We start from the raw sequence: 21759 nt of genomic DNA, 5'->3' as shown, positions 1-21759 counted from the left end.
AGATTAGATATGGTGCAGCTGAGAGGAAGCGAAATGAGAGGAAGAGACATGTCACAAAGGTGTTGAATCTGTAACATCATGAGGACATTGTTACCATGGTATCACCTCTGTTGAATGATAGACTTCACGAGGATGTACATATATATATATATATATATATATATACAGTGGTGTGAAAAAGTGTTTGCCCCCTTCCTCATTTCCTGTTCCTTTGCATGTTTGTCACACTTAAGTGTTTCGGAACATCAAACCAATTTAAACAAAAGTCAAGGACAACACAAGTAAACACAAAATGCAATTTGTAAATGAAGGTGTTTATTATTAAAGGAGAAAAAAAATCCAAACCATCATGGCCCTGTGTGAAAAAGTGATTGCCCCCCTTGTTAAAACATACTATAACTGTGGTTGTCCACACCTGAGTTCAATTTCTCTAGCCACACCCAGGCCTGATTATTGCCACACCTGTTCACAATCAAGGCATCACTTAAATAGGAGCTGCTTGACACAGTAAGGTCCACCAGAAGATCCTTAAAAGCTACACATCATGCCGAGACCCAAAGAAATTCAGGAACAATTGAGAAAGAAAGTAATTGAGATCTATCAGTCTGGAAAGGGTTATAAAGCCATTTCCAAAGCTTTGGGAATCCAGCGAACCACAGTGAGAGCCATTATCCACAAATGGCGAAGACATGGAACAGTGGTGAACCTTCCCAGGAGTGGCCGGCCGCCCAAAATTACCCCAAGAGCGCAGCGACGACTCATCCAAGAGGTCACAAAAGACCCCACAACAACGTCCCAAAGAACTGCAGGCCTCACTTGCCTCAGTTAAGGTCAGCGCTCATGCCTCCACCATCAGGAAAAGACTGGGCAAAAATGGCCTGCATGGCAGAGTTCCAAGGAGAAAACCACTGCTGAGCAAAAAGAACATCAAAGCTTGTCTCAATTTCTCCAGAACACATCTTGATGATCCCCAAGACTTTTGGGACAACATTCTGTGGACCGATGAGACAAAAGTGGAACTCTTTGGAAGGTGTGTGTCCAAGTATATCTGGCGTAGAAGGAACACTGCATTTCATAAAAAAGAACATTATACCAACTGTAAAATATGGTGGTGGTAGTGTGATGGTCTGGGGCTGTTTTGCTGCTTCAGGACCTGGAAGACTTGCCGTGATAAAAGGAACTATGAATTCTGCTGTCTACCAAGAGATCCTGAAGGAGAATGTCCGACCATCTGTTCGTGTACTCAAGCTGAAACGAACTTGGGTTCTGCAGCAGGACAATGATCCTAAACACACCAGCAAGTCCACCACCGAATGGCTGAAGAAAAACTAAATGAAGACTTTGGAGTGGCCTAGCCAAAGTCCTGACCTGAATCCTATTGAGATGTTGTGGTATGACCTTGAAAAGGCCGTTCATGCTCGAAAACCCTCTAATGTAACTGACTTAGGACAATTCTGCAAAGATGAGTGGGCCAAAATTCCTCCAGGACGCTGTAAAAGCCTCATTGCACGTTATCGCAAACGCTTGGTTGCAGTTGTTGCTGCTAAGGGTGGCCCAACCAGTTATTAGGTTTAGGGGGCAATCACTTTTTCACACAGGGCCATGATGGTTTGGATTTTTTTTCACCTTTTAATAATTAACACCTTCATTTACAAATTGCATTTTGTGTTTACTTGTGTTGTCCTTGACTATTGTTTAAATTGGTTTGATGTTCCGAAACACTTAAGTGTGACAAACATGCAAAGGAACAGGAAATGAGGAAGGGGGCAAACACTTTTTCACACCACTGTGTATATATATATATATATATATATATATATATATACACACAGTATGTAGCAATTGAATCACTTCCTGAAATGGTAGTAATGACACGTCTTGCATTTATTCTACTACATTTTTGTAAGGGGTTTCCACCCATTTACGCTGCAGATGGTTTTGCTGCTAAGCACTTCTTTTCTGCTGCTCAGTGTTGGGAGAAGTTCTCAGGTCTTGTACTCAAGTACAAATAGCAATACAGCAGTGCAGAAATACTCTGTTACAAGTAAAAGTCCTGCATTTAAGTAAAAGTACAAAAGTATTAGAGTCTAAATAGAGTCTTAACTACCAAAAGTCATTATGCAGAATGGCATATTTGAGCATAATAGATTAATTATAAACTAATAATAATAAACTAATTATAGGTGCATTTATGTGTAAGGATCATTTTAATGTTGCAGCTGGTAAATGTGGGGCTAATTCTATATACTGCCAGGTTGCTTAATCTATTATAACACATCATTATTCTCATTTTAATTTTATTTTGTGTTACTTAATCTGAATCTGCAAAGTAACTAGTAACTACAGCTGTCAAATACATGTAGTGGAGTAAAAGTATAAAGTAGCTCGAAATAGAAATACTCAAGTACAAATACCTAAAACATGATACTTAAGTACAGTACTTGAGTAATGTTACTTTCTATCACTGCTCCTGCCAGTCATGAACTGAAGCCGAGAGCATGCCGCATGTTGTGACCCCCACTGTGCCAATGCCTCACCCACCACTAGGAGTGTCTAGTGGAGTACGACAAGGACAAGAACACCTGCCAGCTTCCCATCCGCAAACACTGCTAACTGTGTGTGTGTGTGTGATTATGAGTCTTTCGGCCCCCCAGTGGTCAAAATGACTCAATGCAGCTTTAAAGCACACCAATCAATGAGTTGGGGATTACAGGTCAGTCATTGAGAGTAAAAAATGTGCTGTTCACCTCTCTTGAAGTCCAGCAGGAACCAGCGGTAACAGAAGTAGAAGTGAGTGTAATCTCCATTCTGCTGCATCAGTTCAAACAGCTCAGAGTCCAGGATCTGACATCAGAGTAAGAGCAGGGGTAACGTCAATGGGTTTTAGTCACAGAGTAAAATGTATAAAATATGGACAAAATCTCTGTGACGTCACCCATAGGTTTCTGAAGAGCTAAAATGCTATAGAGACCAACACTGTTTTTTGTACCAGGCTGTAAACATGTTTAATTCCGCTGTAAAATTGGGAATTTTGACATGGGGGTCTATGGGGATTGACTCCCTTTTAAAGCCAGCCTGAAGTGGGTACTTCCAGCTTGGCTCCATTTTTCAACACCAGAGGTTGCCACTTAGTTTTAGTATAAGTGACACACTCTCTTATACACTCTCTCTCTCTCACACACACACACACACACACACACACACACACAGTAAGAGTTATTCGTCACCTGGATCAGTGACCTCATGTTGGCGAAGTTTGTGTCCATGGCTCCGCCATTAGGGAAGTTCTGACTCATCCTCTTCATTAGCTGAGTGAAACAGCTGTATGCCAGGCACTCTGACACACACACACACACACACACACACACACACACACACACACACACAAAGGAAAAACATAGGGTCATGTAGCCAGGACAGCACTTAAATGCTCCCATCACATTCACAAATTTAAATGATAAATGTACGGTGGCCGACAGGGGCAAACGACCTGCAACTTAAGAAAACACACGCAAATAGACAAAACACAAGCAAATTAAGAAAACAACTTCATTAATTTGACAACACATGAGCAACATTCAGCAAATGCGCTGCAAATATACACAACACAACCAAATAGATAAACACGCTGCAAATAAAAATTGATGCAAAAAGAAAAGCACACAAACCCTGACAACAAATGCAACAAAAAAACGCAGCATCCAGATTACACAACGGAAGTTCTCCAGACCTCTAGAGGAAGCAGCTAGTGGAACAGCTGGATTTGACCCCACGGGGGGAGAGCACTCTGCCTTTTTATTAGAGTCGGGTATGGCTGCAGCCTGGAGAACTCCATAGACTGTATATTAAATTCATATTATTATTATTATTATTATTAATAACATAATATATTAATAATATACAGTCTATGCTCCCGGCTGGTGCCGTCCCCGAGCTTCGGCTTTTCAAAATAAAAGCTCACGTCTGGTCCGCTATGTGTTTGTACTTTGGTGTGTTGGATGTTTGTGAACTAAACACTACGGCAATCATGTTAATGAATACAATAACTTTTTTAGCAGATGTCTTACTTACAACACGTTGGAGTTAGCAAAGCAGTTTTGTGTTTATATGTGCGAGCGGGATTTATTCAGTTTGATAAATCCCACGGTAAATTGGCTGGTTTACTAAACAGGGAGGGACTAGAAATCCTGTCAGTTTTTTTGTATTTCAAGAGCGAATCACTCCACAATATGAATACAGATTGATCACTTATTTTGTTGGTAACCGTTGTTGTATAATCACAATATTACACTTGAGGAGGCCTATACTTCAGTGATGCGCCTTTCGGACCTCGAAATTAAACACTCTCATGTAATATGGCTTAAACAAACGTCAACGTTAAACGCTGATGCAGTTTTAAATGTTTTATTACCACGAGTTTACAGACGTCTCTGCTGATTGAGTATCACCTGTGACCTGAGCCGAGACACACCCACCAAACGAGAGAAAACATATCTCAAACATAGACTTAATATTTACAGTCTATGCAGTTGCGCTCTCTCTCTCTCTCTCTCTCTCTCTCTCTCTCTCTCCCTCTCTCTCTCTCTCTCTCTCTCTCTCTCTCTCTCGAAAAATCCAGCTGTTCCACTATCTGCTCCCTCTAGAGGTCTGGAGAACTTCCGTTGTGTAATCTGGATGCTGCCTTTTTTTGTTGCATTTGTTTTCTGGGTTTGTGTGCTTTTCTTTTTGCATCATGTCATATTTGCAGCGCGTTTATCTATTTGGTTGTGTTGTGTATATTTGCAGCGTGTTTGCTGAATGCTGCGCATGTGTTGTCAAATGAATGAAGTTGTTTTTCTTTTTTTGCATCGCTTCTTTTTTCGGGGTTTGCGTGCTTTTCTTTTTGCATCGTTTTTTATTTGCAGCGTGTTTATGTATTTGGTTGTGTTGTGTGCATTTTGCAGCGCGTTTGCTGAATGCTGCACATGTGTTGTCAAATTGATGAACTTGTTTTCTTAAGTTGCAGGGCGTTTGCCCCTGTCGGCCACCGTATAAATGAATCTATTTGCTGCGACAAGGTTTGGGTGAAACAACCTTACAAAACAGATCGTTTCATGTCTACCCTCACCAGACTGTTCAATTTAACTGAGCTGATCTATATACATTCTAACACCACCGCCAGGAGATTTAAAGTATAAGATGAGTCTTTCTTCTCACCATCATCCAGGATGACCATGAGCGGCGCGAGCAGGTCACACATGCCCTGAACGTAGCCCATCTCTAAATGCTCCCACACATAGCTGCAGGCAAGAAGGAGACACCAAGACAAACGAGAGCAAACATATCACATTCAGCTCACCAGATGTGATGTATATGTGCGTGTTTTACAGTTACTGGATGGGACTCAGTACAGCTACTCAAGTCCTGTACTTAAGTGCAAATTTTAACATACTTTTATTTGATACTGTCCATTTTCATCCACTTACTGTAATACATCTACTCCAGTACATTTAAAAGAAAAATGTCAGGTGAGTCGGGTGATATTTCTCTTTGGGTTTGTTACTACAAGCGACCTTTGAGATTACACAGTTATTTGATTTCATATAAAAAAATATTGTATAGCAGCTTTAATTTGAAGGATCTAAATACTTCTTCTACATACCTGCACATGATGTTGCGTAGTTTCTCCAGGTTGGCCGTGGTGAAGTAATAATAGTTGCGGTCGCAGCGCTGCACATCTTTGTCTATCCTGTGGAGGTTGAGGGCGACTGTGTCCAACAGCTCGATCTGCACAAAGGAAACATTGTTGTTAACATTAGTAGGTGACTAAGTGTAAATTCAAGTTTTTTGGTTAGTCTTTTAAGCCTTTAAGTCATGATTTTGCCATTTGTTGCACAATTGCTCAGTCAGAGTTAATAATATATAACCAGACATATCCATATACTATACATACCGTATATGAGGAGAGTGAAGGTGATATCGCCTCCGCAGCTGCTCCATTGGTCACTAGTTTGTCCAGCTGACTGCACAGCCTGTCCTCAGTCAGAGAGTCCTGACGCCGCCCCAGCACATCCGAAGTCCTGCCCTCCTCCCCGCCCCCCCCTTCCTCCTCCGTGCTCTGACCGTCGTCTATGCTGGACAGGATCTGGGAATGAGCAGAGGTCACTGAGTAGTTTCTGGAGGAAGGGAGACCCGAGTCAGGGGAGTCAAACTCCACCAGAGGTCGCTCCTCTGGGGGGAGGGCTGCAGAGGGAACCAGGGTGGTCATGGTGGGGGTACTGTCCTCTCCACTGGGGGTCTCCTGGCTCCCTGCATCCGGCTCATCCACCGACATAAACACCTGAAGAAGAATGGAACTTTATAAGTAATAGAGGCCAGCGAAGGGCAATGGTGCAGGGTGTGGGATCATGAGTCATATCATATGGATCATTATGATTTCATCACTGAAATCATGACTTTTGATTTCTCAGTCAGTGGTTCTGTCTTCTGCAAATGTTACTGGCCAACCGGACGAGACAGATGGCCGCCTGCCTGGAGCCAGATTCTGTTCGAGGTTTCTTTCCTCGCCACTGTCTTGCCAAATGCTTGCTCATGGGGGAATGTTGGGTCTCTGTAAACTGTAGAGTTATCTAGACCTGCTCTATATGAAAAGTCTCCTGAGATAACTTCTGTTATGGTAAGATTGTGAAGTTGTAATAATGTAGTATGCGTTATAGGCTAGTTGGTTGTTTGGTTGTTACGGCTATGTGAAATGTAAGGCACAGTGTGTAATGAAGACATGTATCAAGCAAAGATGCAGTTTTTAGAACAATGAAATATGCAAATGTTTAGAAATGCAATAGTATACAATTAATATCATGCATGCCTGAAAAAATGTTAATTACAGCATTGGGATCAGTTGATTATATTAGTCTGAGTGTCAGTCACAATCAGGACACTATACTGTAACAAATACTCTCTATATTGCTGAGTTTTTCAAGGAATCCGATGTTCACCTCATTGCTGAGTGTGGAGTCTCTGTGAACGAGTCGCAGGACGTGACTGTCGATGCTGCTGCCTGAGGAGAGCTTGGCAAAGATGGCCGACTGCATCTCCTTTTCCCTCTGCTTGACAATCACCTCACAGGCCTTCCACTCCCGCATCACCTGCTGGTAGCGCTCGTTGATCTTTGCATCGATCTTCACAGAAAAAAAAAGACAATCACACACTGTAAAGAGACAAATTAAAACGGTGTGTGTGTGTGTGTGTGTGTGTGTGTGTGTGTGTGTGTGTGTTTGTGCAGTACCTGGCTCATGTCCTTTTTGCCCATGCCAAACTTGTAGTGCCCCAGCAGGAAAGGCCAGACCTCCTTCCTTATGTCATGCTGCACTCCGCCATAATAAACCAGCCTTAGCAGCTCCAGCTCCTTATAGTTCTACACACACACACACACACACACACACACACACACACACACACACACACACACACACACACACACACACACACACACACACACACACACACACACACACACACACACACACACACACACACGCACAAAGGATAATAGGAATATAAACCAAAAGAAGAAGTTTGATGACAGGAAGAAGAAGTCTGGTGTGAGTGATGAGGCGAACAAGAGGAGCAGGAAGTGCATCAATAATGAAAGGAGAGAAAGAGTGATTGCGACCCATTCAGAGGAAGACATAGATAAGTGCAGAAGATAAAGGACACAGATATGAATAGAGTGTAAATTAGTACTAATGACTTTGTTGGAGTTGATGAATGATTACAGTGGCTGCTTTAATAGCTACTTTAATCATACTACACTCTGTAATGAAACTTCATTCCTCTGAAACTCATTACATTTCCATTAGAGTGAAGGAGAGTGGAGAGGGGTGGAGACTGCAGGAGCAGTACATGATCCCTGACTTACAATTAATATACTCAACTACTATAAAGGAGGATACAGTATATGTGAGGGGAGGACAGAATAATAGGAACACATTTAATTACAGTAAGAGGGAACTGAAGCTCAATTAGAGAGTTATAAAAAGTTATATAAAGTTTAACCACAATTATCAGTGTGGGGTTTAAAGACAATAAGCACATTCATATTCACTCTCAGCCTCAAGCCTGGTTTTTACTGAAAACAATGTACATCTTTCAAAACAGGTTACAAATACAGTTTCATTTTCTAAAAAAAAAAGGCTCAGTAATTTCCTAAAACAGCTGGACACTGTAGTTTTTAGCATACATATTTGGTGCTCTAGTATTTGGGGCAGCAAGACAGTGTGTATGTGGGATTGAGTCAAAATAAACTACAGTGTGTGTGTTTATGGTAACGAAGGAACATGTCACCCAATGCAACAGTGTGGCTCATTGATGTGTTTTTAATAGTTTTTGGACAACAATGGAGCTCTATGGCACAGAGGAATAAGATATTTACAATACTTTCAGTGTTGGTTTTGGTTATTTTATGAGATTTGTTGACAAAAAGAAAAATGTTGGATATCACCAGACTTCTACTTTTCTTTTAATTCTTTAACTGTGGCAGGGGCTGTTGCTACAAAATGACAAACTATGCCAGCAAAGAGGAACAGAGTCACAAGTCAAAAACAACAGTGACAGGCAGTCAAGAGTTTACTGCATCATTGCTGTAGGCCACTGTACACTAAAATGAACACTGTACATTTTACACAATTGACATGTGTAACAGGGGTGGCATTCAGAAACCCTTTGTAACCATAGCAACACATTCTGATGAAATTCAACATAGTATTGCTGTGGTTCCCAACCTAAGGGGTTGTGATTCTTACATTGGTTTACAAGAAAAGTCTGAGGAGTTGCAAAATGATTAACAGTAGAGGGATGTAGGAGAAGCATATATCTGCTACACAAAGTTAGCACTGGCATTTTGTTGATCTGAAATTATACGTTTACTTTGGGGTTACAAGCCAAAAAGGTGCGTTTGTAGATAGATGATGCTGTACTACAGCACACCCACTGAGTCATTAGGTCTAATGGCTGCTGAGTATGGTTTCATTGGGGTTAAAAAAAACAAGAGGTCATGTTTCATCGCAGGGTGCATGATTCCTCATGATGCTGTCATATTTCAAGATGATGAAAAGGTGTCTGGCTCAACATTTACCAGCAGGACAGAAATCTTTGGTCCTCATAATTCTCTCAAGGAACGTTACTCACAGGTTGTGTCAGCTTACAGTATCTTAATTTACAAAATATTACCGTGACTAAGACTTGCACAGCCCCTACACAGCACAAAATGACCATGATTTATCAATGGGGCTTAATCAATACCAATGACTCAATGATGACTTGGCAATCTGCTGTGATTTCTGGCTTTTAAATTCACCAGGCCTGCAAGTGAAGGGTTGGAGGGGTATAGGGGAGGGCCAGATGGTCCAAGAAGAATATTAAGATTCTAGTTACGTTGTTGTAATTCTTGCTGCTTGCTGACAGAGGTCGATCACGTTGCTATATTTAATTTGTCTTTCAGCCTCACTGATTGCTCTGTACCCACCTTGCAGTCTTTCTGGTACTTGCTCCACACCTCCTTGCTGAGGCCCCCGGACGCCTCGCAGGGTCTGTCTGGAGGGACGATGTTGTGGTTGACCAGAGCTGACAGGTGAGTCCGCACAGTGGACAGGTGTCGACAGTAGGCCAGCCCTGATGGACAGGTGAGACACGGAGAGACACACACAGCTGAGACCAAGCATCAACAAAGTCAAGTCAATATGGAGATACACAAATTAGAATAGTAAGCCAATAAAGTACAAACCAAAATATCAAGTATAATGGGTAAAGGCAAAATGTGCATGCATGTTTCCCTGATGAAAATGACAAAGTAAACCAGTGCTTGTACCAACTATTAAGGTAATACATGTCTACTTATAATTACTTTAAAATGTAAATGTCTTTCAAAATAACTAAAGTTGTATTTTGTATTGGTTTCTATTGTTATATTGAGGTGAATAAACTTACTGACTATTGGTAATACAATAAAGTCTTCAGACTGATGCTGTTATTAAAAACAGTTCTCCTTTAAAGAACAATATTTTAATAACACTATAAATGCATTATTTTACCCATTAGTTTATTACAGCCTATATTGCATGTTTGACTCATTCAGAGGGCTCATTCATTACAGTTTGCAAACGTACCACTTTATCATGCAGCAGTCGCTGCTACAATAAGCCATACATTATTTTCAAAATGACTTAAATTCATTTTAAAACCAATTGTGCTCTCAACTGGAAGCCAGAAATGCAGGCTGCAAGTGGAACAATAACCTCAAGCAAACCCATTGGGAATCGCTGTCGTCTAGAAGAATACAATTCATCTCAATCAATCAAGCATGATCAAAAACAGCTATAATGTATAAAATAAATGTATGGATACTGTGCAGAGGTGACATGATGTACTTACATCCATAAAAGGCTCTGGAGACTATTTGCCTCTTCATGTTCTGGCAGAGCATCTTAAGAGGAATACTAGTGAAAAGAAAAGAAATCCACCATAATTATCAAGCCCCTGTTTGATTTGTAAAGGCTTATTCTTTAAATATTTGCCTTTAATGAAGAAACCTTCACCATGGCTAAAAGCTGAGGCAAGAACAAAGCGGAGACTTACAGAAGGTGCCTTAATGTGTTTTTCGAATGGACAGATACTAGACGCTGCCTCCGCAAAATCTCCTTAGAAGTCAATAATTATTGCCACATTGCAGCCACACTCACAATAGTCTCCACAGCTATGGGGATTTCACATCTTCTAATGTGTGTCTTGGTGGACTCTATCAATATAAAAATGAACAGCCTATCACAGTCAGCTTTTTTTTGCTTGTTTCTTGCTCATCCCTCATCACATCCACTATCCCCTTTGACCGAAGATTGATTTTCTGGCTCCACGCTGTGGCCAAGATGGCGGCAAGTGTTAAACCTAAGGTTTTAAAATGTCCTCAGCAAAGATTCAGTGCATCATAAAATCTAATTTAGCTCACAAGTCAGTTTAAATTTGCAACAACTCCGTAATTAGCAGTTCAGTTCATGGAAGGGATTCCACATACTGAATCGGTACAGTTAGCTTTCCAAAATACCTTTATGTGCTCTTGGTGTTATTTATGACACTTCTTTTTATACGGTATTGAATGCAGATCAAAAGAAAGACTCATTGCAGCACAATAACAGGTTAAGTAAATGTCTCTGGGAAGTTACGTGTGAATGTCTAGTGGGTCGTGTATGCAGGTACAGCCGGCCGGGTAGTCGAACGACACGTTGCTGCCAGCCGTGGAGCAAGACTGGCACTGTGATTCCAGAGTGGGTACTCCGGCCTGTTGCCACGACGACGGGCTGCCTCCGAAACCCTGCATCTCCATCATCTCCCCGTGGTCTAAACCAGAGAGAATGAAAGTGAGAAGACAGAGAGGTCTCAGTGTTCTAAGACAAAATGGATGCTGATGTTTTCATGTACTACACTCTTTGTTATTTAAAAGTGTCAGTGCCTTTAGATCCACTATGTTCTATGCCTTACATATTATGACACAGGCCCCTCAGCTCAACCATAAAATACATCTTTCCATGTATTGTTCTTTGTTATTCATGACATCAAGAGATGAGAAGATGCATGAAAGTTTTACACTCATGTTACATGTGAGAGCTGGAAAAACAAGCGTATAGAGGAAACCAAAAGTGGAGGGGGACAGTTTAAGGAAGCAGGACCGGTGCTGCGGGAGAGACAGGCAGAGAGGATGCAGGGAAGCCATGCTGGTTGAGTTCATTCAGAGGGGAGCCAGAGGAGACAGCAGAGCTCAGGGACGCTCCAGACAAACAGGAGAGAGGAGGAAGTAGCAGAGGAAGTGAAGGAGCTGGTAGGAGAGGAGAAGACAGGGACGAGGCTGACCCTCAGGCCATGCAGGATGCATAAAGCCAGAACAAGACAAGAGACACCAAAAGAAATCTCATAAACAACAAAAACAAATGGACACCAGTAAAAGGGCAAACAAAAGGGAAGAAAAAAAAAAATCATAAAAACTTCAACATTAAATAAATGCTCTTCACCTTAATTCTTCAGGTTGGAGCTGATGACCTGTCATAAATATGAAGCTGCGCTTTGGTCGTTCAATAACCCCAAAAAACAAATAATATTAAGAACGAAAAAAACGAACAGAAAAAATGCTGGAGCGAGACCGACATTTGGCTCTCCCCTCTTTACTTTAGGACTAGACGTCATCAACAACTGTTTTTGAACTCAGTAATGCAACCCCGCTCACACAAGGACTCCACGTCTCTACTACTGCGGAACCCCACAGGACCGTAATGAGAGGGGTGGAGGAGGGGGTGAGGGGACGGGGAGGGGGGTGGCGGGGTTAGTGAAGAATTACAGTGAATAGCATTGCAGCAAACAACTGCACAAACAACTGAGGAAGTCAGAAGAGAGAGAGAGAAAAATCAAACAAACAGAGGAGACTGTGAGAGGATTTTCCATCACAAATACGTAGAAACACATAGTCGTTCTTTAAAAAAACAATGAAATGGGTGCATTTCCCCATGCAAAAATTGTTGCATGTTGCAAGTGAAAAATACAAGGACAAAAAGAAGGAAACAGACTTAAGTCAAATTAAAGGAGTGCAACAAAAGCTAAGCAAATTATCAAAGCGATTCTTAGCCACGACAGTGTAAACCCAAGAGTGTTGAGGCATGCTTCCAGAGCTATACCCTCTCAAAACTCTAAGGCAGTCAGCACTGCAAATCCCAGAATGCAAAGCAGCCGGAAAGGCCTTGACCTAGACAAGGAGACCTGGGGAAGTTTGAATCTGTGTTGTCAATGATGAAACCAGGTGACAGACATGTGCAGTCACTGTGTTTGGCAGCATCGCTATAAAACAAGTCTATTCATTTGACAGTGTGTGTTTCACAGGCTTGCTTAAGGATCCCTGCCAAGCCAGTGGATGTAACTGTGTCGCTGAGCCGTGGGAAGAAAGAGAAGTGACAGAGAGAGACAGAGTGACATTTAGGAGAAAGGATGTAAGGGCAATGTGTCAGCAGCTGCTGTGGCATTATTCTGCATTGCCAGACCTAATGTGGCATTAACTGGATGTCTGATAATATCTAAAGACAGGATGTTATTGTGCCAGATTACGTTGTCCAGGAACTTTAGCCAAATTAAGCCAACAAAAAAAGCTGAAAATGTATTATATTGTTGAGTAAATGCTATGGAATGGTGGGATTCGGCTACCAGTGGCTGAGACTGTGTTTTTTGTTTGGCGCCTTGACATGATCCAAAATCATCTGGTTGCTTACTGACAGGCGCATCACAATAGTGTGCATCACAATGGTGTGCTCATTCCCTTAGACTGCCTCTCTTTTTGCGTGTGCTCCTCCTTTTCCTGTTCTCCTCCATCTGATACTCGGGACTTGCAGATTCACTTACAATTCACTATGCAAGCATCGCACAAGATCTACATTATAGTTGATGTCACTGGAGTTACACATGCAGCACTGGAGACTGTGCTGACAGCTCAGTGCTACTTTCAATTTGACATTAGGGTTTGATGATTGATTTGATTTGATTTGATTGATTTGATGATAACAATATGAGCATTTGATAATGCTGTACCTAAATTACATAGGCCTACTTGTTCTACGCTCTCACTCTAGGAAGACGCGCACACAAACACGGTGGTGTGCCGTTCATCTGCATGTAGCCTACTGTGCCCGTGCAATACGATTGAAATGGGTGGCGGCAGCAGCAACAACAACAACAACATCCACTGCGTACTGAGGAAGTTAATCAGCTGATTGATGGGCGATAGCGGAGGTAAAGTCTGTGTTGGCCAATACAGTTTGAAAGGGCAATGACCAATGGGGAAACATCAACACTGACGTCATCTCACTCATTACGACCAATTGTAAAAATTCATCACTCAGTGACAGAGTGCCTCAGTGACTCAGCGACAGAATTTCTAAATTCTCTGGCTGGTCCTTGCATTTCAGTCAAAAAAACGTAGCAGATTTTAAATCTAATGGTACAAGTTAGAGGCTGCCAATTGTATTAGCTATTGTTGGACTCTTTTGTGTCCATTGGCCTACTATTGTCTCAGATTTAATGTGTTAATAATTTGTAAATGGTTATTTCATTGCCATCGTTAGCATTTCTTTATAGCTCTTTCAATATGGCTAATATATGAAGTGCATAATTATGTCATCAAAAAGAACCTCAAAGCAACTTTGCTTTTCAATTTGGTGTTGATCAGCCTGAACGTCCCCATGTCCTTGTTAACACAGGCAACCCCAGCCTACTCCACACTGTTGGGCTCGGCCTCAGGAAGCACACACACAGGCAGACGAAGCCGGGGGAGGTGAGGTCGGGAGGGGCGAGGGAGGAGGGCCTGAGGGGGCATGATGGGTGGGATGCAGGGAGGGACGTCTGAAGCCGGGGTGAGGTCTCAGGAGTGGGGGGCGGTGGGGTCGGGTGGGTGTGTTAAGGTGATAAAAACCTTTCATGACATTAGGGTCTGTGAGGTTCCGCGAGCAGATCATTGAGATCATAGCATGGAGCCTATCTTCCTCTTCCTCGTCGTCGTCCAGCGACGGAGCGCGGCTGCCCGTGGTGTGGTGGTAGTTTATAGTGACTGCTTGCACCAGTGGGACAACAGAGAACACAGTTAGAACAGTGCCACCCTACAGGCCTCGGGAAGAGCATTGTGGGAAAGACACCACACTAGACTACTTTGTAAGCACATCATGGTAAAATAATCTTTAAACAGATATAAAGTACTTATTTTACAAAAGGCAAAAGCAATCACAGAGATGAGTGTTTAACATAAAAGGAAGATTACATTTTTGTTGTGTGCACCAGTGTGACTGACAATGCAAAAGTGTTACTTACTGGCGTCGTAGCTGTATCCAGGGTAGACGATGCGAAACACGTAGTCAGCAGCTGTAGGCTCCTCACCGTTCCTGTCCTGGTCGATGAGCCTGGCAGTACTGCTCCTCTTCTTCAGTTTAGGGAACACTTTTCCCTGCAGAACACAAACAAATGTATTTAAGTTAACAAAAGGCCACAAAGCTTCCACTGCGTTTAACAAGCCAGATCAAGTTGGAAATAACATCAAAAAGTCAACACTGCTTTGGATAAACGTCAGTTTTATTTGGTATTTTCCTAGGCGAGTTGTTGCGGTTGGAAGATTGCTAGTTTGAATGTTTAGATTTTTTTCTTGGGGGGCGGGGGGGATTAAAAGTGCACTCAGTGAATTTTGACATCTTACCTGCAGTCAGCAGTCAGTAGACAAAATAATGGACGTAGCATCAGTGACGTCACCCATTGGTTTGTCGACTACCGTTTTGATTTCGAGATTTTGGCATTTGGCCTTCGCTACCTTGTTTTTTTTGGAGCCAGAAGTTACCATATTTGGGAAAAAATTCGGAGCTTGGGATGATGACCCGGCTAAGCCAGTGTTACGCTAAAGACTTCTATACAATCAGACTTCTTTTTGGAGCCAGTGAAGTCGCTCCCTGCTGGAAGTTAGATAGAATGCAGGTTTAAGCCACTTCCGCATTGGCTTTACTTTTTAGGCACAGAAGTTGCTGCCTTATGTTTAGGTGTGAATACAACTCTAACAAGGTGACACACCTTGCCTTTCTGGGACCAGAGGGGGGGCTCCAGCTGACCCCGCGGTAAAAGGCCTGTTTCTAGACAGGCGAGGAAGGCCAGGAGGTGACCACCAGGGGGGAAGTGGAGAGGCGGCCGCTGGATTCCATCCTGACTAACCAGAACCAGTGTACCACCACAATCAGCTGGAATATGATGAACAAACATTAAACAAGGATGAGATAGGAAAATAATAAGAAAATCAGCATTGCCCATTAACAGCCAATTTACACTTTATCAAGACAAGCAGTCAATATTTTTACATGACAACTTATGAAAACACTGTGCCTTCATGGCAATGCTTTTAATATAAGGTGATTGATGCAGTGTGATCTGACTGTGTGTGCAAAGATGACTAAATGTGGAGGTATTGAGGTAAAGTAGCAGTATACTCACGGCGTTGGTGACAGTGGATACAGACTATCTGGCGCAGCGGGACAGTCAATGCATAGTCCCAGTAGATACTGGCAGAGAGGGTGAGACAAGGTGTAAAATGAAACTTCAGAGGCAGTTGCTCATTTCAAATCACTGCAAGTGTCAGTAAATGCACAATTCTTTCCAGACCGTCCTCACCCAGAAAATGACGGTATAGGCAGATTGTGCAAGCAGCTTATAACGATCCATATTTACGTTTGATGTTGGGCGACGACCTCAAGTGGCCGTAGTAATTATCGTGTGAGCAAATGAGGAAAAAAGGTGACAAAGTATATGAGCGCCAAACTCTGCGTCACGAGGCAGGTTTGGGGGTGCATGGGTCTAACAAATAAATGTTGTACTCAGGAGACTGGACTTCGTGTCCCGTGTGAAACCAAAAGTCGAAAGGTCACTTTTATTTAAATTAACCGATTTTTACGGATCTAAGTCTGTGAGGTAGTTATGTACTCATTTTAGTAGTTTTACGTGACTCTATTTAAGCCAATCCCTGATGTCTTCCCTGAAGTATTTTAGTTGCCAAAACCTAACTACAGTGGTGTGAAAAAGTGTTTGCCCCCTTCCTCATTTCCTGTTCCTTTGCATGTTTGTCACACTTAAGTGTTTCGAACATCAAACCAATTTAAACAAAAGTCAAGGACAACACAAGTAAACACAAAATGCAATTTGTAAATGAAGGTGTTTATTATTAAAGGAGAAAAAAAAATCCAAACCATCATGGCCCTGTGTGAAAAAAGTGATTGCCCCCCTTGTTAAAACATACTATAACTGTGGTTGTCCACACCTGAGTTCAATTTCTCTAGCCACACCCAGGCCTGATTATTGCCACACCTGTTCACAATCAAGGCATCACTTAAATAGGAGCTGCTTGACACAGTAAGGTCCACCAGAAGATCCTTAAAAGCTACACATCATGCCGAGACCCAAAGAAATTCAGGAACAATTGAGAAAGAAAGTAATTGAGATCTATCAGTCTGGAAAGGGTTATAAAGCCATTTCCAAAGCTTTGGGAATCCAGCGAACCACAGTGAGAGCCATTATCCACAAATGGCGAAGACATGGAACAGTGGTGAACCTTCCCAGGAGTGGCCGGCCGCCCAAAATTACCCCCAAGAGCGCAGCGACGACTCATCCAAGAGGTCACAAAAGACCCCACAACAACGTCCAAAGAACTGCAGGCCTCACTTGCCTCAGTTAAGGTCAGCGCTCATGCCTCCACCATCAGGAAAAGACTGGGCAAAAATGGCCTGCATGGCAGAGTTCCAAGGAGAAAACCACTGCTGAGCAAAAAGAACATCAAAGCTTGTCTCAATTTCTCCAGAACACATCTTGATGATCCCCAAGACTTTTGGGACAACATTCTGTGGACCGATGAGACAAAAGTGGAACTCTTTGGAGGAGTGTGTGTCCAAGTATATCTGGCGTAGAAGGAACACTGCATTTCATAAAAAGAACATTATACCAACTGTAAAATATGGTGGTGGTAGTGTGATGGTCTGGGGCTGTTTTGCTGCTTCAGGACCTGGAAGACTTGCCGTGATAAAAGGAACTATGAATTCTGCTGTCTACCAAGAGATCCTGAAGGAGAATGTCCGACCATCTGTTCGTGTACTCAAGCTGAAACGAACTTGGGTTTCTGCAGCAGGACAATGATCCTAAACACACCAGCAAGTCCACCACCGAATGGCTGAAGAAAAACTAAATGAAGACTTTGGAGTGGCCTAGCCAAAGTCCTGACCTGAATCCTATTGAGATGTTGTGGTATGACCTTAAAAAGGCCGCTCATGCTCGAAAACCCTCTAATGTAACTGAATTAGGACAATTCTGCAAAGATGAGTGGGCCAAAATTCCTCCAGGACGCTGTAAAAGCCTCATTGCACGTTATCGCAAACGCTTGGTTGCAGTTGTTGCTGCTAAGGGTGGCCCAACCAGTTATTAGGTTTAGGGGGCAATCACTTTTTCACACAGGGCCATGATGGTTTGGATTTTTTTTCACCTTTAATAATTAACACCTTCATTTACAAATTGCATTTTGTGTTTACTTGTGTTGTCCTTGACTATTGTTTAAATTGGTTTGATGTTCAAACACTTAAGTGTGACAAACATGCAAAGGAACAGGAAATGAGGAAGGGGGGCAAACACTTTTTCACACCACTGTAGTTCCATTTCACACGGTTAACTACGTGTTTAAAACTGTGGCCGTTTCCTTAAATAGAACGGTCACGTGACTAAAACTGCCAGCGCAAACACTCATGTGTTTAAAACTCATTGTGTGGCCATGTCACGGTGTTAAATAGAACGGTCATTTATGTTGTTTGGGGAGTCATTGGCAATCAACCTAGTCTGTTGTTTAGGTATGAGGACGCGGCGGTTTATTCACAAGTAGGCGTTAGATTCCCCAGGCTGTCAGGAAGCTCAGCACCCTACCCTCTCTCCCTCCCCTCCCCTCTGGAACCCCCCCCCCACACCATCAGGATCAGCACCGGCCACTTTATAAAAAGAAGACAGTTTGATTTTGCCTGACATTTGCACTAGTTAGAATGTATTACTGTATTGTACATATTACTATTCTTTTTTTAATTGTATATATAACTTATCTTTCTTTATCTTATTTGTACACATTTCTTATCTTTTTATTTTATACCTGTTGTACGTGTCCTTATTGCACCGTGGGTCATAGAGAAACGTATTTTCAATTGCTCTGTATGTCTGGTACATATTGCAGAACTGACAACGAAGTTGACTTGACTAGACAATTTAAATATAATCTATACGTATATAGTAGGTGGGTTTTGGCCACCTCTTCTCCAGGTCACAGTCTCCCAGCGTGCCGTTGATGAGCTTGTTGGGTGTCCACTTGAGGGTGAGGTTATCGCCAGCCTGGTGGAGTGAGAAGTAGCCCCGCAACACCTCCATGTCCTTCTTCTACCGTGGGAGAAGGAAGAGGAAGCAGAAAGGAAATAATGTTAGAAGAAGCACAAGACAGAGAGCAGAACATTAAGGCTGCATCCTCGATTAAACCATTTTTATCTAAACAACAGTTTAACCACCTGAAAACTTGCTTTCAAATCTTAGTTCAACATTTTGGAAACTAGGTTCATTAGCTTTCTTTTACAAAAACTATGAGATGATTCTTTTCATTCTCTGAAATGAGATTGATTTCAATCTTCTCCTAAAAGTCAAATAAGCACATTTCCCATCATTTTGAACTATTTCTAAAAGTACATATTTCTCTTAAACATTTTAATTATTTGTGGCTGAATAAACAACATTCAAAGTTTAAGTTAGAAACATATTTACTAAGTTAGACATTTATGAAAATTTAACACTCAAAAACTCATCTGCTTCATCAGGAATGTTTGATTGGATTGAAATAACAATGGTGTCTTCATGGCAGCACAAGCAAAGAACCCTCAGATCAGGTCATTAAAAACAAGCCTCAGGGCCTCGGAGTGTGGTCTACTATACTCTAATATAGATTTATCATATTCAAACAGGATACTTTCTGAGATGCGGTTAAATACCGTGCATGCATTCTATATGTTACATTGTATATAAACATAAACTATCTTATGCTATGAGAAGCAGAGAGTACAATCATATACAGAACCATTTACAGTAGCATGCGCAGCGTGCAGTGAGTACTGGATTAATCTGTATGTGCACTCAGCCACAAGTGTTAGCGTGGCTCTGTCAAAGGCTGAGCTTTGTGGGAGGCAAATATGTGCTCATTATACATTACCAAGGCCAAACACGGTGATGCTACTTGGCAGTGCAGAGCACATTACAGGCAGGAGAAAGACAGCTTTCATTTGAAAGATCTGTGTGTATTCAGCACAATAATGGATGAAAATAACCACGATTTGCAATTCATCTGTACACCAGCTGAGTGGGTTCAAAGTGCTGTACTGCATGTACGTAGGTTTCCAAGTTGGATTTCTGCCTTTATCCCAGAGCAACAGTAGCTTCAGGGCCTCCACAGCAGCACATCAACATCTGAATAGAATTTACATCAGAAAAAGTTATGCCATTTACATAAAGTCAAGATGGACAGATAGGAGCTAGGAGATAAAAGCGTGTGTAGCTGTAACCCACATTTAATCAGTGTGTGAATTTACAGATCCCTTAACAGGGACAGTACATACACGTCTTATATGATCATATAGTTTAACTGCAGGATGTCACTGCTTTGATAGTTATCTTCTGATGGGTAAATGGCTGCTGAGTAACTTAACAGATTGGCTCAATAACACAACCGCCAGATACAGTTAAAACTAAATAAACCTGCTACTTCGCTGGTTTGAATTGTGCACACTGCTGGATTGACTCTGGTGTGCTGGATGTTACTTTACTGCTTGCACTTACTTTGGTAATATTGTGCTTTTACATTTTTAAGGTCTTGAAAAACATGATGGAACATTCGAAAATAAATACAAAATGTTGAATATTAAGTCAGAAAGTTGTGCAAGAATTTCTCTTCCTCATAAACATACATTAAAGAGTTGGTTCACCTAAATAACAAAAAAAAAAACATATACAAAATATGTTTTTTTTTGTTATTTAGGTGAACCGACTCTTTACTTTCTACCCATGCAGATAGTTTTAACTTAATTTGTCCAGATTTTGAGATATGTCTGTCAAATGTCAACCTATCTACCGACCCTTTGGCACAAATGTCAAATGCAGCACAGATATTCCAGGTGTATGCGTCAGGTGCTGGTTCGGTTTGAAGTTTAGTTCTAGTAGATAGTCAGACAGAATATTAAAAGGTACTGTATATAAAAACTGGTCAAAAAGTGACAATGTGCAGTCGTACCGGTTGCACCAGGACGTTGTTTTTGCCGTAGAGAAGGTGTGTTCTGGAGTTTTGGTGAAGAGACTCCACATACTCCCTTGCTGATGCAGCAAACCTGTCATCTGACATGCTGCCACTGGACTGCCTCTTGCGGATCTAGAAGAGATAATATTTTTAACAGCAAACTTGTCCAACTAATAACTTTTACAACAACTCCCATCCCACACAACCCCAGTGATCACGTCTTCCCACCACCATACGCAAACACATCCTTAGGACTGAAGCAGCTGATCTAAAGCAGCCTCCACACTCACCCCCAGAGCAGGCCGGCGGCCGGCCGATGTGTCCTGGCCCCGGTGGGCCCCGTGGATACGGTGGCGCTGAACTAGCTCGTTGGCTGAAGGGTCAGTCCAGAAATGATCTGACGTCTTCAGTTTGGTGTATTCCAGAGCACAGGGCCCAACTGAGAACACAGCACACACACACATGCAGACCCATTAACAGATCCATTTAGCAGAAACTTCAATTTAAACTTTTTGAAAGTTTACTTCAGTGCTTAGCTGAGGTGAATTTATACTTAAGGTATTTCAAAAGGTAGAATATCTCAGTCTTTTATAATGTAATGAAAATTCTGCCTTGATATAAGACTTGTAAACAGCTTTTTGTGGCATTAAATCATTATTTAAATGCACTTATAACGTATTTACACAGAAATTGATAAAACCAGATTTGATAGCAAAGTAAGTTTACTAACTGGATCTAATCTGACCGACCAGGATCTACAGTAGTAGTGTTTTTGTTATTTCTGCTGTCCAAAATGACTGAATTGTAGTGTCTAAAACATGTTAAATTACCATGCAGTTTGCAGCCTATTGTGTATTATTATTGCTATTAAAGTATAAGCC

The 21759-nt window shown here is 41.8% G+C and overlaps 1 protein-coding gene across 1 annotated transcript in view; it reads right to left on the bottom strand.

Moving 5' to 3' along the window:
* The window catches only part of sgsm2 (small G protein signaling modulator 2), an 88961-nt gene that overhangs the window by 3325 nt on the left and 63877 nt on the right, over positions 1 to 21759 (bottom strand). The window contains exons 6-22 of the mRNA XM_078246888.1: positions 21169 to 21317; positions 20876 to 21010; positions 18860 to 18984; positions 16024 to 16091; positions 15610 to 15773; positions 14866 to 14998; positions 14474 to 14611; positions 11193 to 11367; positions 10408 to 10472; positions 9503 to 9648; positions 7265 to 7393; positions 6975 to 7157; positions 5933 to 6319; positions 5642 to 5766; positions 5197 to 5279; positions 3228 to 3337; positions 2748 to 2844 (exon numbers count right to left, since the gene is read on the bottom strand). Coding sequence (XP_078103014.1) covers positions 2748 to 2844; positions 3228 to 3337; positions 5197 to 5279; positions 5642 to 5766; positions 5933 to 6319; positions 6975 to 7157; positions 7265 to 7393; positions 9503 to 9648; positions 10408 to 10472; positions 11193 to 11367; positions 14474 to 14611; positions 14866 to 14998; positions 15610 to 15773; positions 16024 to 16091; positions 18860 to 18984; positions 20876 to 21010; positions 21169 to 21317 — 2412 coding nt within the window. The remainder of the gene's footprint in view (positions 1 to 2747; positions 2845 to 3227; positions 3338 to 5196; positions 5280 to 5641; positions 5767 to 5932; positions 6320 to 6974; positions 7158 to 7264; positions 7394 to 9502; positions 9649 to 10407; positions 10473 to 11192; positions 11368 to 14473; positions 14612 to 14865; positions 14999 to 15609; positions 15774 to 16023; positions 16092 to 18859; positions 18985 to 20875; positions 21011 to 21168; positions 21318 to 21759) is intronic.

The sequence above is a fragment of the Sander vitreus genome, chromosome 3 (assembly GCF_031162955.1).
Source record: "Sander vitreus isolate 19-12246 chromosome 3, sanVit1, whole genome shotgun sequence".
Lineage (NCBI taxonomy): Eukaryota > Metazoa > Chordata > Actinopteri > Perciformes > Percidae > Sander > Sander vitreus.
Note: the sequence above shows the minus strand (reverse complement) of the source record. Positions and strands in the feature narration are given on the sequence as shown.